Source organism: Microcebus murinus, chromosome 4 (assembly GCF_040939455.1).
Source record: "Microcebus murinus isolate Inina chromosome 4, M.murinus_Inina_mat1.0, whole genome shotgun sequence".
In the NCBI taxonomy this organism is placed as follows: Eukaryota; Metazoa; Chordata; class Mammalia; order Primates; family Cheirogaleidae; genus Microcebus; species Microcebus murinus.
Genome location: NC_134107.1, coordinates 23,310,417 through 23,323,608, shown reverse-complemented (window position 1 = coordinate 23,323,608; position 13,192 = coordinate 23,310,417). Strand labels below are relative to the sequence as shown.

Sequence of the window (13,192 nt, the reverse complement as noted above, 5' to 3'; positions counted from 1 at the left end):
GTTCGCCAAGCCGAATCTGTGCACATCAGTGTATGCGTGTCACGCCTTGATTAGAGTGAGATGGACAGACGGACGGATGGATGGACTGACCGACTGACGGGGTTCCCAGCCTGACTCGAGGGTTGAACCAATGGCACACACACACAAATGGACTCTACTGACCAGGTCCTGGCTCCCATTTCTTGTGGTCCCAGGTGCTGTGTGTGCCTGTGGCCAGGGCCCGCCCTCTCTGGGCTGCAGCCTCCCCTGTCCTGTGAGGGTGCTGGGCACAGTGGTCACTTAGGGCCTGCTGGCGCCTGGGGGAGGGCTGTGGGGAGTGAGGGGCGGGGTGGCGGCAGCAGGAGGAAGCCCAGCTCCGCAGCACCGGGAGGCTCTGGGGTCTGGAGGTAGGACGCTCTGTCCAGGCCTTCTCCACGCTGGGAAGGGGCGGGTGCTGTTTCCTGGCCCCGGCAGAGGAGATCAGGGCTGGGGCCCACGGCAGCTGGGGAGCTCGTTGCATGCAGGGAGACATTTTGGTCACACCTGTAGTTTGACCGCAAATTGTTAAGACTTTGCTAAGATTAGAGGGAGCCGGATGTCCCAGGCCCAACCGGTGCCACCCTTCAAGGCTTCCTGGGGAGAGGAGGGTCCTTTGGGAGGTGGTCGGCGGCCCACCATGGGAGGCTGGTGGCTGGTTGGGGGTTCCTGCAGCAGCAGGGCTTCTAGATTATTCTGACGCTGCTTGTGATGGTGGCCTAGAAAGCAGGCTGTGAGTCAGGCTCCCTAGAGCTGGAGTATTAACTCTGCTACTTCCTCGCTAGACCTTTGCTGAGCCTCAGTTTCCTTATCTATAAAATGGGGCTATTGATCCATGCTCGTGGGAGATGCATTGGTAAAGCCTGTGGCACTTGGGCAGTGCTTATTATGTGGCACGTGGGTGGTGACGTCTTACTCACTGTGCCCCACCATTGAGACACAGGCTGGAGGTGGCCCGTGCTGCTGGGGGCAGGGGGCAGCAGGGGGCAGGGCAAGGGGCCCTGGGAAAGGAGGGCTCTGCCCGGTGTGTAGACGGGCCAAGGAGAGCTGCCTCATTTTGCTCAGGTGTGGGAGAGCCTGCCGGTGCCCCCAGCCCTGCAGGCCTGGGTGTCCCCCAGAGGTGCCTCTTCTGCCAGAGGAGGCAGCCCGGCCACTAGAAGGGAAACCTGGGTTAGAAACTGCCTGGAGCCCGCGCGCTCCTGAGCGTGCCCAGTGCGCCCCCTGCTGGCCACTGGCCGCTGGCCTGGGACTAAGGAGGCAGTTCCCGGAACTGACCGTGCTGGGTGCCCCTGCTGCCCCGTTTAATCCTCCCAGCTGTTAGCACGCCCAGCCCAGAAAGGCTCTCTTCCCTCTGGAACTAGAGCATCGTCTCCCTTAAAACAGCAGAATTGACCATGTCTCCTTTTTCACATTGGCAACTGGGGAGTTCAGAGCCAAATCTCAACTCCCGCACACGTCAGCGCGGAAAAGTAGAGCTGCCCTTTGCTGAGCTCTCACTGTGCTGTCCCGCCCGCCCTGGACCCTCCCCTGCTCGGCCCACTCTGTCCTCCCAGCAGCCCTGCCAGTTAGGAGCCTTTGTTATGCCCATTTTGCAGATGAGGACGCTGAGGCCAGTCCCTCGTCCACGGGTGCTGAGCTAGTAGTAGGTGGCAGAGCTGGGATTTGACCCCAGTAGCCTGACTTCAAACCCCACATTCTCAACCGTATGCCGTTTGCTCTCCCGTGTCCTGCACACCTGTGTTCTTTCCACTCGAACTTCCCTCCCACTCTGTTTGGTGTTTTTGCTGGCCCTGGTGTTTGCTGTCTTCGTGGTGTGTTTCCTGAAAGCAACCTGAAATCCCTCGTGGCCCGCAGGAGCCAAAATAAAACCTAAACGCTAACCCCTGGCGGTTTGGCTGAGACCAGGGGGGCTGGAGGTGGCGGGTCTGAGCCCCCGCCAGGAGGTGCCCCGCCTCGGTGGGCAGTGGGCACAAGCCGCCTGTCCCCCGCCCCGCCAGGTGAAGTGCTGCGGCTGGGTCAGCTTCTACAACTGGACGGACAACGCCGAGCTCATGAGTCGAGCCGAGGTCACCTACCCCTGCTCCTGCGAAGACAAGGGGCAGGAGGATGACAGCCTCTTCCCGAGGAAGGGCTTCTGCGAGGCACCCGGCAACAGCACGCAGAGCGGTAACAGCCCCGAGGACTGGCCTGTGTACAAGGAGGTGCGTGGGGCTGCGGGCCGGGTGGGCTCCTGCCCCGTCCTCCTCCATCCCGTCTCTCCCCTGACCGACTCGTTCCTTTGCACCTGCATCCTCCCCGGGAGGAGCGTGCTCATTCGGGGAGCACGCAGAGCCCCTCCGCGGGCCCTCTGGGCGGGGTCCTCGGGTGGCTCCGCACGCTGGGGTCCCCGTGCGGGCGACGAGCCGTGTGCTGCCCTTGCAGGGCTGCATGGAGAAGGTGCAGGCGTGGCTGCAGGAGAACCTGGGCATCATCCTCGGCGTGTGTGGGGGCGTCGCTGTCATCGAGGTCTGGCTCCCTGCCCTCCCACCCTTCCTCACACGCTGCCCTCCCGGTTGTCTCTGCCCTGCTGACGTCCTGGGGGGCGTGGCGAGGCCCATGGGGCAGGCACCCCTCCCCCTGGCTTGCAGAGTCCCTCTGGCCCGAGCACTGTCCGGCTCCGTGACAAGGCGCTGTCCCTCCCTGCGCCTCCCTCTGCTGCCCGCGTCACGGGGTGGCCGTGGGCTGTCGCCGACAGTCTGCTGGTCCCGACCTGGACGCGGGAGCCGGGCTGGGGTCCCTCTCACGCGCTGTCTCTCCCTCCACAGCTCCTGGGCATGCTGCTGTCCATCTGCCTGTGCCGGCACGTCCACGCCGAGGACTACAGCAAGGTCCCCAAGTACTGAGGCAGCTGCGGCCCCTCCTCCCCGGCCCCCGACCTCAGGCCTCCCAGGGGCTCCCTGGCCCCTGCTCCAGGCCCACCTCCCACCCCATGCCAAGGCCCCCGCCCGCCGTGCTGGGGACGTGGGGCTGCTGCACCCGGCCTCCGTCCTGCCTTTCTGCTGCGCCCGGCTGCTCTGCGCCCCCCGCCCTGCCCGCCAGGGCTCCCAGCAGCTCAGCTCAGAGAGGACGCTCCTGCGGTCCCCGCGGGTGGGCTGGGCTCGGCCTGCCCCCGAGGCCGTGTATATTGTATAGGGGACGTGTGTTAAAAGTTGGGGGGGTGTCAGGGGACTACCCACCGGGTGGGTCAGCTTTTCCCACTGTGACACGTACGTCTGTTTCTTCACGTTTTTATCGAAGGTAGTGGGACGGGGCGGGCGCTGCCCGACAGGGGGCCGCAGCCCTTCCCCAGGCCTGGCTCGCCCCGTCCAGGCAGCTCAGATCTGGGCCCGAGGGGTCTGCCCGGGTGAGGGCATCGGCCTGGCCCCAGGGCTGTGGCACAGAGCTGTCCGGCTTTCTCCAAGATCCTGAGCTCTCTGGGGGAGGGAGGAGGAGGAAGCCCTCTCCCGGGAGACGCTGGGCCACCCGTCTCGGCAGACGTCCCCTGGCCCCCGGCAGGGGCGGGTGAGGCTGTGCCTTGGGGGGAGGGGCAGGGCATCTGTGTGCACATTCTGTAAAACGTATTCAGGATTCTAAGACTGACTATTAAAGAGGATTTGTAACGACCCAGCCCGAAATGGGGGGGGGTGCCACTGCCTGGGGCAGGGGAGGGCCAGGCGGAGAAGGTGTGGGCGGAGTGGCCGGGGCTGCTGGAGGGAGTGTGGGCCCCTCGCTGCGGTCCCCTGGGGATCTCGGCTCCCTCTTCAGCCTGCACACACAGGCCCCGCCGCCTGCCTGCTGCCGGGGTCCCTGGGGTTTGCTTTTTGTGCTGACACACGTGTAGATCTTACGTCTCAGTTGCTGCTTCTGAGATGGAGAAGCTGCCCCCAGTGAAGCCACAGGATAACTCTGCCTCTTGCCTCTCTTTCTAGAACATCTGTTTTTGCAAAGATTTGTGAAAGGAAACATTTCCATGCTAAAGAAATGTGATAGAGTCACTTGTAGAATTCAGGGGACTCTTAAAGATGAAATACGAGACTTTAAGAGAAGCTCTTCCTTGAGCACGGTTCCCACGGCCGAGCGCCACACACGCTGCGCCCAGCGTCATGAAGCCCAGAGGGCGCTTGCCCTCGTCTCCTCTACGCTCACTTCTCCGGGTCCCTGGCGGCGGAGGGGGGCTGGGGTGGGGTGGGGGACTCTCGCCTCCCCAGGGGGGCTGCCGGGCCCTCGACAGGTGGTGTTTCTGCAGGACCCACCAGGTGGCGCTGCTGCCCCAGCCTAGGAGCCCGGCAGAGCCCGAACACCAGCCCCAGGCCTGGGGGCCTCTCCCTCCAGCAGGGACGCTTGGGAAAATGCAGATTCCAGGGCTCCAGGATTCTGATGCAGCAAATCTGGGATGAGGATAAGGAATCTGCATTTCTCGCAGCCCTCTGCACTGATTCCTGAATCACGTTGCTTTAAGATGCTCAGGCCCTGGTAGGGTACAGCCACAGACGAGACGGGATGGGAGGAACCAGGCCAGGGAGCCTTGACCTCAGAGAGGAGGAGGAACACTTTAGGGATGGTCCAGCTCTTGATCTGAACCCAGTTAGTTCCTTGCAAGAGACTTTCTGTGGCCGAGATCCAGGACACACACGGCCACTTTCAGCCCTGTGGCAGGTGGCAGGCCCGGCACCCAGGGCTGATGTGGGCTTAGGGTCTGCGGGGGCTGTTCCCTGCGGCAACCAGAGACGCTGTCTGCGGCTGCTTATCGTGCCGGACGGCTGGGGCCTCTGAGTGAAGCCGGTTCGGTTCTCTGTATGTACGACTTGCCTTGTTTCACAAAGGAAGTGCATATGATATAAAACATAACGGGGAAGATGTAAATTTATGAGGAAGTGTAGGCTTGGGTGAAATAAACACAGCTGAGCTGCCCATAAGGTTACTACCTCCTGATGCCAGACGTAAGCTGAGCGCACAGTATGCTTTCTGTGGCCGCACTCACGGCAGATATCACTAACTGATCACCGTTTTCATTTTCTTAGCTCAGATGCACCCTGGCCGTGCTTACGGCCAACATCACTCACTGCAGCCTCAGACCCCTCAGCTCAGCGCCGTCAGTCAATCTAGTTGCAATGCAAAACGAAAGCACTTGCTATCCTTGAGCTGTCATCGTTATGTTCAATAACATGCAGTTTTTGCCTATGAGCTTCCTGGTGGCCAAAGCAAAGAAAGGAAAGCTTTGTCAGTTATATAGCTCTCATTTTCCAAACTGTACACACACTTAGCTACTAGAAAAAAAAATGTGGCTGGCTGGAATCTAGAATTCAAAGCCACCCCCAAACATACCAATCTTGATATCCCTTCGTGATGGAAACGAGAGAAGTCATTGGGCCAAAAAGTAAAAATGAGCCCACTGTGTGCTCGACCGTGTGCTGGCTGTCAGCAGCGGGCACAGACGCTGTGCTGTTTGCCAGGGAGGGCCTGGGAAGGCCCAGTGAATGCACCAAAGGCGGTTGGGCAACAGCTTTACATAGTAGTTGGAGTTTAGGTAGCACGTGCTCTGTGCTAGCATGGCTGACATTGCTGTGGGGTGCCTGGTCACCGGCATCCCCACTTTACAGATAGGGACAGTGGAGAACAAGAGGTTAAATGATTTCCCCCGCATTCCACTATCGCTAAGAGGAGGAGCCAGTGTCACAGCCTGGCCACCTGGTTGCAGAGCCGATGCCACCAGCCCCTGCGCCGTGCTGCCTCCTGACCACAGCCATGCTGACAGGAGAGTGACGGGACCTGCCCCTCGCTATCCACTCTGCACCGCAGTGGAGCCCGAGAGCTGCTCCTGCCCTGTGGGCAGCTCTCAGGGGGGCAGCGTGGCGGGCAGGGCAGGGCAGGGCAGAGTGAGGAGGCTCCAGCTGAGTCGAGGCGTAAAGCTTAATCCCTGACTGCAGGCTGGGGACCTTCGTCAGATAAGGAGAACCAGAGGCTTCCCCAGACTCCGAGCCGTGTGGGTGGGGGCCGGGTGGGATTCAGGTCAGCGGTCCCTGGGCACCATGCGGCAGAGTCCACTTTGCTGGGCCCAGGACAGGTTCGGGCCCTGAGCAAGGGCTGTGGCCGTGGATGGTGCAGACGATCACAGAGTTCCACTGGGGGCTCTGGTGCCTCAGGGGGCACGTGACAAGCTTCCTGGCCTTGGAGCCTCACTTTCCCCATCTGAGCTCTGGGATGTCAACAGGGTGGTGTGGGCTCGATCTGTGACATGGGCTACTAGAGCCCTCAGCGAGGTGCCTGGCCCCCAGCAACCCCAAACCAGAGCGTGCGGCGGCTGCTTCCCTCGGCTTTGCCTCCCACAGCTTGAGCCCCGTGGTTGTGTCTGTCCCAGACTGCCCCAGTGCTGAGTTGGGGGGGGCAGGGCTGCCAGATGGGCGGGGCCTTTCTGCCCTTCAGTGACCCCTGCCGGTGAGGGCGCCCCCCAGAAGTAGGCAGTGGGGGCTTAGGGGTTCCAGACAGGAACCTCTACCTGGTCTGTCCTGGGTCCCGTTAGCTCCCTGTGGCTGGGGACAGGGCCCCTTTCCTCCCCACGCAGGTCTCTCCTGCTCAGCCCTCCTTGCCTGGGTGGTGGGAAGAACGTGGGTGCTGGGAATGGTCCGGGAAGCCAAGAGCCCCCCAAAGGGCAGCGCAGATGGCGGCTGGCAAAGAGCAGGGTGTGAACTGTGGTCTGGGCGGTCGGGCCGGGCGCCCAGGTTGGCTGGGCGATGCTGGGAGTCTTGATTGGGCGGAGGCCAGAGAGACCTGACGCAACCTCTGTCGCAGGCCACCTGCTGACCTCCCCCCTGAACGGGGCCAGCAGCTTGCAGGTCCCTCTGTGGCCTTGGCTGCCGCCTTCTTGGAGGGAGAGGCAGGAGAGGGGAGTATCCAGAGTTCAGCTCGGCCTTGCCCTTCCCAGCCTCCACCCCCAGGGAGGGTCCCAGAGAGCTTCTTAGGGTATAGAGCCAGGGAGCCAGCATTTGAACCCCACGTATCTGACTTCAAAGACCAACCTCCTGGCCGCACCCTTCCCACCGTCCCAGACTTTCTGGGACAACCCCAGGGTGTGTCGTGATGTCAGACTGTGGGCCCTAACTTTTGCGGAATCTGGTCACGGCAAGTGCTGAGCCTGCTGGGCCCCTCGCTGCAACCTCCTGGGGAGGGCCCAGTGTCAGCACCCCCTTGTCCCCAGGCCTGTGGGGTTCTGGCAGGAAGGGGGCAAAGACCCATCTCTCTGATCCCTGAAGTGGCCTGTCCTGAGCCTCCATCCCTTCTGGCCTCCTCCCTGGGCTGCTGGCCCAGCTGAGCTGCTGCGAGGTCTTCTGCGGGCTGTCAGCTCTCTGCTGAGGTCCCGTGGCCGGGACCTGCTGTTCAGAGGACAGGCACGTGGGCACCCCTGGGCAGGGGGACATAGGGTGCCCCTTGGCACTGCCCACCCACAGCTTCCTGGGCAGTCTGCAGACAGGGCCTACCACCTGTCCGGGTGGCTGGCAAGGACGCCGACCATGGGAATGGAAGCCGGGTGGAGCTGGCTTGGGACCCTCATGTATAGACTGGCAGGTGGCGCAGGGGCTCTGAGGGCTCGGGCTGGGGGACTTTCATCAGCCAGTATGGACCATTTCACGATTTTAATAACTGGCATGCTGTGTGGGCGAGTCCTGCCGCACGTCAGCGCAGCGTGTGTGCAGGTGAGCGTGCGCGCACACACCGCGGCCCTGGACCCCCTAAGCGCTCAGTCCATCCCCAGCTGCGACGAACCCCAGCTCTCCTCCCCTCGGGCTAGGCTGTGGGCAGGAAGCGCCCGTGGCTTCCAGCCTGGACTTTTGGGGCCTGTTCCGGCTGCTGACCCCCTCCTGTCTCCCCGCAGAGCCGCCTCCAGCCTCTGCCCTGACGTCTTCCAGACGAGCAAGGCCCCGGGCCCAGAGCGCAGGGTGTGGGGGCACTAATGGCACCGGGGCTTCCAGCAGCCAGCACATCCCTTGGCTGGGCTGCCACCACCCCCTTCCCTGCAGGGGGCGGAGACCCCGTTGTCATGCTGCATCAGGGCAATGTGTGGCAGTTCCCTGGGGCCTTCAGCACCTGGGGCTAAGGTTTGCTCATTCGTTCATTCATTCATTCATTCATTCATCCATCCCATGAACACTTAGTGGGCACAGACTCCTTGCCTGGCACAGTTCTAGACCCCTAAGGACGCGGCAGTGAACGAGCACGATGCCCCTGCCGCACGGCGCCCGTGTCTGGTGAATGCAGAGAACCCTGGACACGCGGACACACCAGGACACGTGCGCACACGCGGCACACGCGGGAACACCGGCCACCCTCCCCTCCGCACACTGGTCCGCGCCGGCACACCCTTGCCAACTGCTGACAGCACAATCCTTGCTGACCGTGGCTGGGGACCCCTGGGCCCGCCCAGGCCCCGTCCTGTGGAAGGAAGTAGAAGAATGAACAGCGAGGGGGGCAAACAGGAAAGGGGGGGCGCTCGTCACTCAGCCCGGCCCTCTGGCCTCCCGTGCAGGAATCAGACATTCCCTGGCAACCCCCTTCCCTCCGGAATCAGTCAGACCCCACAGTGCCTGCGCTGGGCGGCAGGGCTGCGCGCCCTCACCTCTCGCGGGCTCTTCAGGAGAACGGCCGTGATTCCCAACTCCCGGGCAGGGAGGGGAACCTCCAGGGCAGGGAGGCCGGTGGGTCCGAGAGGCTGGGACTGGGCAGACTGGGCAACAGTCTGCGCTCAGCCTCCTGCCCAGTGGGAAGGTGCAGATGTCCCCCTGTCCCCAGCTGCCCTTTCTGACGTCATTTCCCCAGCACCTGCCTTCTGGGCTGGGGGAGGGCAGGCCCAGGGCCAAGCTCTCCCCACTTCACCTCAGATGCCTGAAGCGGCACCTCTAGGGACAGGAGCGGAACTCCTGCAGGATGCTGGAAGCGCAGACGGCCTGGTGGGGCGGTGGGGCGGTGGGGAGTGGAAGGCGGGAGCCTCCGGAGGCTCCCGCCACCCACTGGGGCTGTGTGGGTGGGAGGGGTGCCGGTGGCAGCTGGTGGGAGTGAGGGGTCCACCCTCTGCCCTGGCGTCCCACTCCCTGGGATCCCAGCAGCCACTCCTCTCAGTCCTGGCCCATGGAGGGCTCCGGCCCTGGAGTGGCATCCAAACTCCTTCACAGGGAGGTGCCGGGGACCCCCCTGGTGGGTAGGTGGGGGGCTGGCAGGTTGGAAGGAGAGAGGCCCATCCCAGAGGGGCAGGCTCCACACCCAAGGGCGCCCACAGAGAGGAGGGACAGAGAGCAGGGGTGAGAACCGTGCGGTGGACAGGACCCCCCCAGGGGAGCTGAGGATGGGCGCTGGGCCACCCCTGCAGGGAGGCAGCAGGGCCACTGCAGAGGGTATGGCGGTCCCAGCAGGCATGGGGCAGGTACATCATCCCAGCACCCTTTCTTCTTCCCAGTCATCATCATCGTCACAGCAGCCACCATTCACTTAGAGCTAACCTTAACCCTGACACCCCAACAAGGTAGACACAATTGCTCCCCCTACCCCCTTACAATGTGGAAACAAAACCTGGAAAAGCTAAGGTACTTGCTGCTCCACTGCACAAACCCAGGGGTCATTCACACTGTAGTCTAAATTAATGGCTTCCCCTAGAATTGGCAGTGAGCAACCTGTAGGACCGCACACGACAGCTTCGCATCCACAGTCACTCGGTTAGTGGAGACACTGGGGCCTGGGGCCCTAGAGTCTGTGTCCAGCGTCGTTTAGGCCTCAAGGCCAATGGGAGTCCAACGGGATGCAGACCCCTGGTTCAGAGAAGGGGTGGAGGAGGTGTGCCCCTCCTGAGGAGGCACAACTCAATTAAATCCAACTTTTCACCCATCAATTTGTGCAATAACTATTTATCAGGCACGCACTCCATGCCAGGCATTGTGGAAGGAATCGAGGATCATCACCAAGCTGAACCAGGTCCCCAATGTTATGGGGTTTACAGTCTAGTGAGGGGCGCAGGCAAGGAACACAAACATAAACCAGAAAAGGCACCCCTGTCGGGGACAGAGAGGGCAGCAAAGGTGATCATGGCCTTGTCTCTACCCGCCAGCAAGTGCACAGGATGAGACAAGCCGGTGGCCAGACCAGCTATCATTACCTGAGGTCCTCACTGCCTGGGACACTGTGGAGGCTGCCACCGCCCCAGAATGCAGGGCACAGGCTGGCCGGCCCAGAGTTCAAGAGGTCGCTCAGGAACCAATCCAGATATGAACACAAATGAGAACCAGCGTCTCCTAGTCCCTGCGGGGGAACTGCTCTGGGTCTTCTATTCAATGTGGGCAGGAAAACCCTTTCGAGGAGGCCAAGGGAAACTACCTGTAGTTGGGATGGTCTAAAACCTCTCTTAAGGATGAGTTTGATGAGTTTATTTAGCAGAGGCTGAGGGGTTGCCCAGGTGGGCAGGGTATATTTCCTTCTTCTGAGGACTGAGGAGACAGGGACTCCACCCTGGGTCTATCCACGGGACATGTGGGCCATAGGACGCGTGTGCCCAGCCATGTATGGAGTCTGGTTTCCATCTCTTTCGGGGAAAGGAACTTGAAGGTGGCAGCCTGGCTCTGGCTGGGGAATGGAGAGTAGAGTGAAGAAGCCACCTGGGAGGGCAGCGGCTTTCCTGCTGGTATCATAGGCCAGAGTGGGCAGCTGGATGGTTTTCACTGCACTGGGAGGTGAAACACCTGGATCCTGCCCCAGGTGTCCCCTAATTAGTTGCACCATGGTCAGCTGTTTGCAAAAATAGTCATTTATCCCCCTTCCTGTATCTATGCTTTCTGCAACATGACTATGCCACTAGCACCTCCCTGCATTTTGGCTGGTCTTATGACTTGCTTTGGCCAACAGAATGTGCAAGAAGGGATGGTGTGCCAATTCTGAGCCTAAGTCTCAAGAAGTCTTGCACACTTCCTCCTCTCTCTCTCTCTCTCTCTCTCTCTCTCTCTCTCTCTCTCTCTCTCTCTCTCTCTGTCTCTCTCTCTCCAAACCCAGCCACTGCATGTAAAGCAGCCCAGGTTAGCCTTCTGGAGAGTGAGAGGCAGGTGGGCCAGTACCACATCACCCCAGACACCAGCCAACCCACCTTCTGAAGCACAACCACTGGCTCACCTGAAGCCAACCACAGATGCAAGAGAAGACCAGATGAACCACCAGGCTGAGCCCAGTCTGAATCACTGACATGCAGATTCATGAGCTGAACAAATGGTGGTTGTTTCAGGCCTTACGTTTGAGGGTAGTTCATTACACAACAATAGCTAGCTGACAAGATGACAACTTAGATAATAACAATGCCAGCTACCATTTGCAGAGGACCCTCTGTGTGCCAGGTCCAGTTCCAAGTACTTGACATATATAATCTCATGTAACCCTCACAGTAGCTCTGAGAATTGGTATTTATTTGGATCCTCACTTTACAGACAAGAAAACAGAGGCTCGGAGAAGACACAGGTCTGGCGTAAGGCTGCTGAACAGCAGAGACAGAAACGAGATGAGAATCTAAAGTCTGCCTTCACGGACTCAGTTTCTGAGTCTCCTTCCCAGACCAGTCTTAATGTCAGAGTGAACCAGCATCCCTAGAGAGGCTGTGATGTATTCTGCACACGGGAGCTGACATCATCGAGAATGCTGTCAGCCTTCTGTTCCCCGAGAGCTATACCCTATCTCACCCTGTTCTTCTCGCCCCCAGCCAATGCCTCTACCTCCTCTCAGCTTTTGGAAAGAAAGACAAAAGCCACAGATGTTAGAATAATTTCTTTCTTTTTGATCCCACTTCCTATGTAATCAGCAAATATTTGTTGAAGGACTGTTGTGTGCTCATTTCTAGAGTGTTCTTCCTTTCATGACACATTTTCTGGGTCCCTATTGTATGCCAGGCCCTCACTCAGCCCAGGTAACCCTTACACAGGGTTAGGACTATCCCACTTTACAGGGGAGAAAACTGAGGTTCCAGGGAGGTGACGTGGCTGCCTTGAGGTCACCTAACTAGCAAGTGGCCAGGACGGACTTGGTTCCAGGTGTGACTGAATTCAGGCAGGGTCTCCTCTTGCTCCATCACCACAGCTGTGGCTTTTGTAAAAGGGGGATTTTGACTGTCCCTGGCTCTGTGTAGGGAGGACTGTAAGGCAGGGAGGGGCTGCGAGGCTGAGGGGAGGAAGAAAGGGCAGCAGGGCTGCTGGACGACGGACGTCCCCACTCTCAGAGCTGGCTGGCTCCGCTCTCCATGCTCAGGCCCTGGGTGGTGCTGTGGGCGGCAGCCAGCCAAGCAGGGCAGGAGGAGGCGGCACGCGCTGGCCGGGGAGAAATATCCACAGGCTCCAGCCTCCTCTCCTTGTGACAGTCACAGCCATCCTTCATCCCTCCCACCCCTGTGCTCAGCGGCTGGACGGCTGCCACCTTCCACCACCACCACTGGGCACGGGGCCTTCCCCTCCCTGGCTGGACTGTTCACAAATGGGAAGCTCAGGGAGAGTCGGGCTGTCTGGGACAATCACATTCCTGGTGACATGATAGGTCACAGGCCTCCTGGGGCCCCAGAGCCCAGCCCCACAAGCGTGCCTCCCTTAGGCTGGAAGTGGACCCCGACCCAGGAGCCCTGGGCAACCACAGTCTAGCTGCAAGGGGCCTTCAGCAGGGTGGGAGGAGGGGGAGAGGGGAGAGGCTGGGAGGCCTGAGGGTCTTCTAGGCTAGGAGGGGACCGCATGTCCCACCACCGCACCTGGTTGCATTCCCCTGAGGCAACTCTGGTGCTGGAGAGATCCCTGCACAGAGGCCCTTTGCAGCTGAGAAACCTTAAGACTCTTTGCTCTGCCTTTCTGGACCTTCATCTCCTCCTCTAGAAGCTGGACAGAAAATTCTCAGGGCTTCAGACCACACCGGACGCTGAGAACTGACGTTTGGTAAGCACATTGCACTTGCACACATTCTCTTAGCCATTCCCACAACGGCCCTAAGAAAGCTCTCAGGATTCTCAGCGTCAGCCCATTTCACAGAGGAGAAGACTGAGGGGACCCAGCGAGGTTGAGCAGCTTGCACAGCTGACCACTGAGTGGCCGCAGAGGGTGTGGACTCAGCCACCTGACTCCCAGCCCCACGGCTCAGCCTCAGCCCCGCAGCCTCCCTGCTCAGG

General features: G+C 60.6%; 1 protein-coding gene across 1 annotated transcript in view; it reads left to right on the top strand.

Moving 5' to 3' along the window:
- Positions 1-3,656, top strand: part of CD82 (CD82 molecule) — a 49,547-nt gene extending 45,891 nt beyond the window's left edge. Inside the window, exons 7-9 of the mRNA XM_012790380.3 lie at positions 2,013-2,216; positions 2,437-2,520; positions 2,820-3,656. Of these exons, the coding sequence (XP_012645834.1) occupies positions 2,013-2,216; positions 2,437-2,520; positions 2,820-2,897 (366 nt within the window). The 3' untranslated portion in view covers positions 2,898-3,656. The remainder of the gene's footprint in view (positions 1-2,012; positions 2,217-2,436; positions 2,521-2,819) is intronic.
- The last annotated feature ends 9,536 nt before the right edge of the window (positions 3,657-13,192 follow it).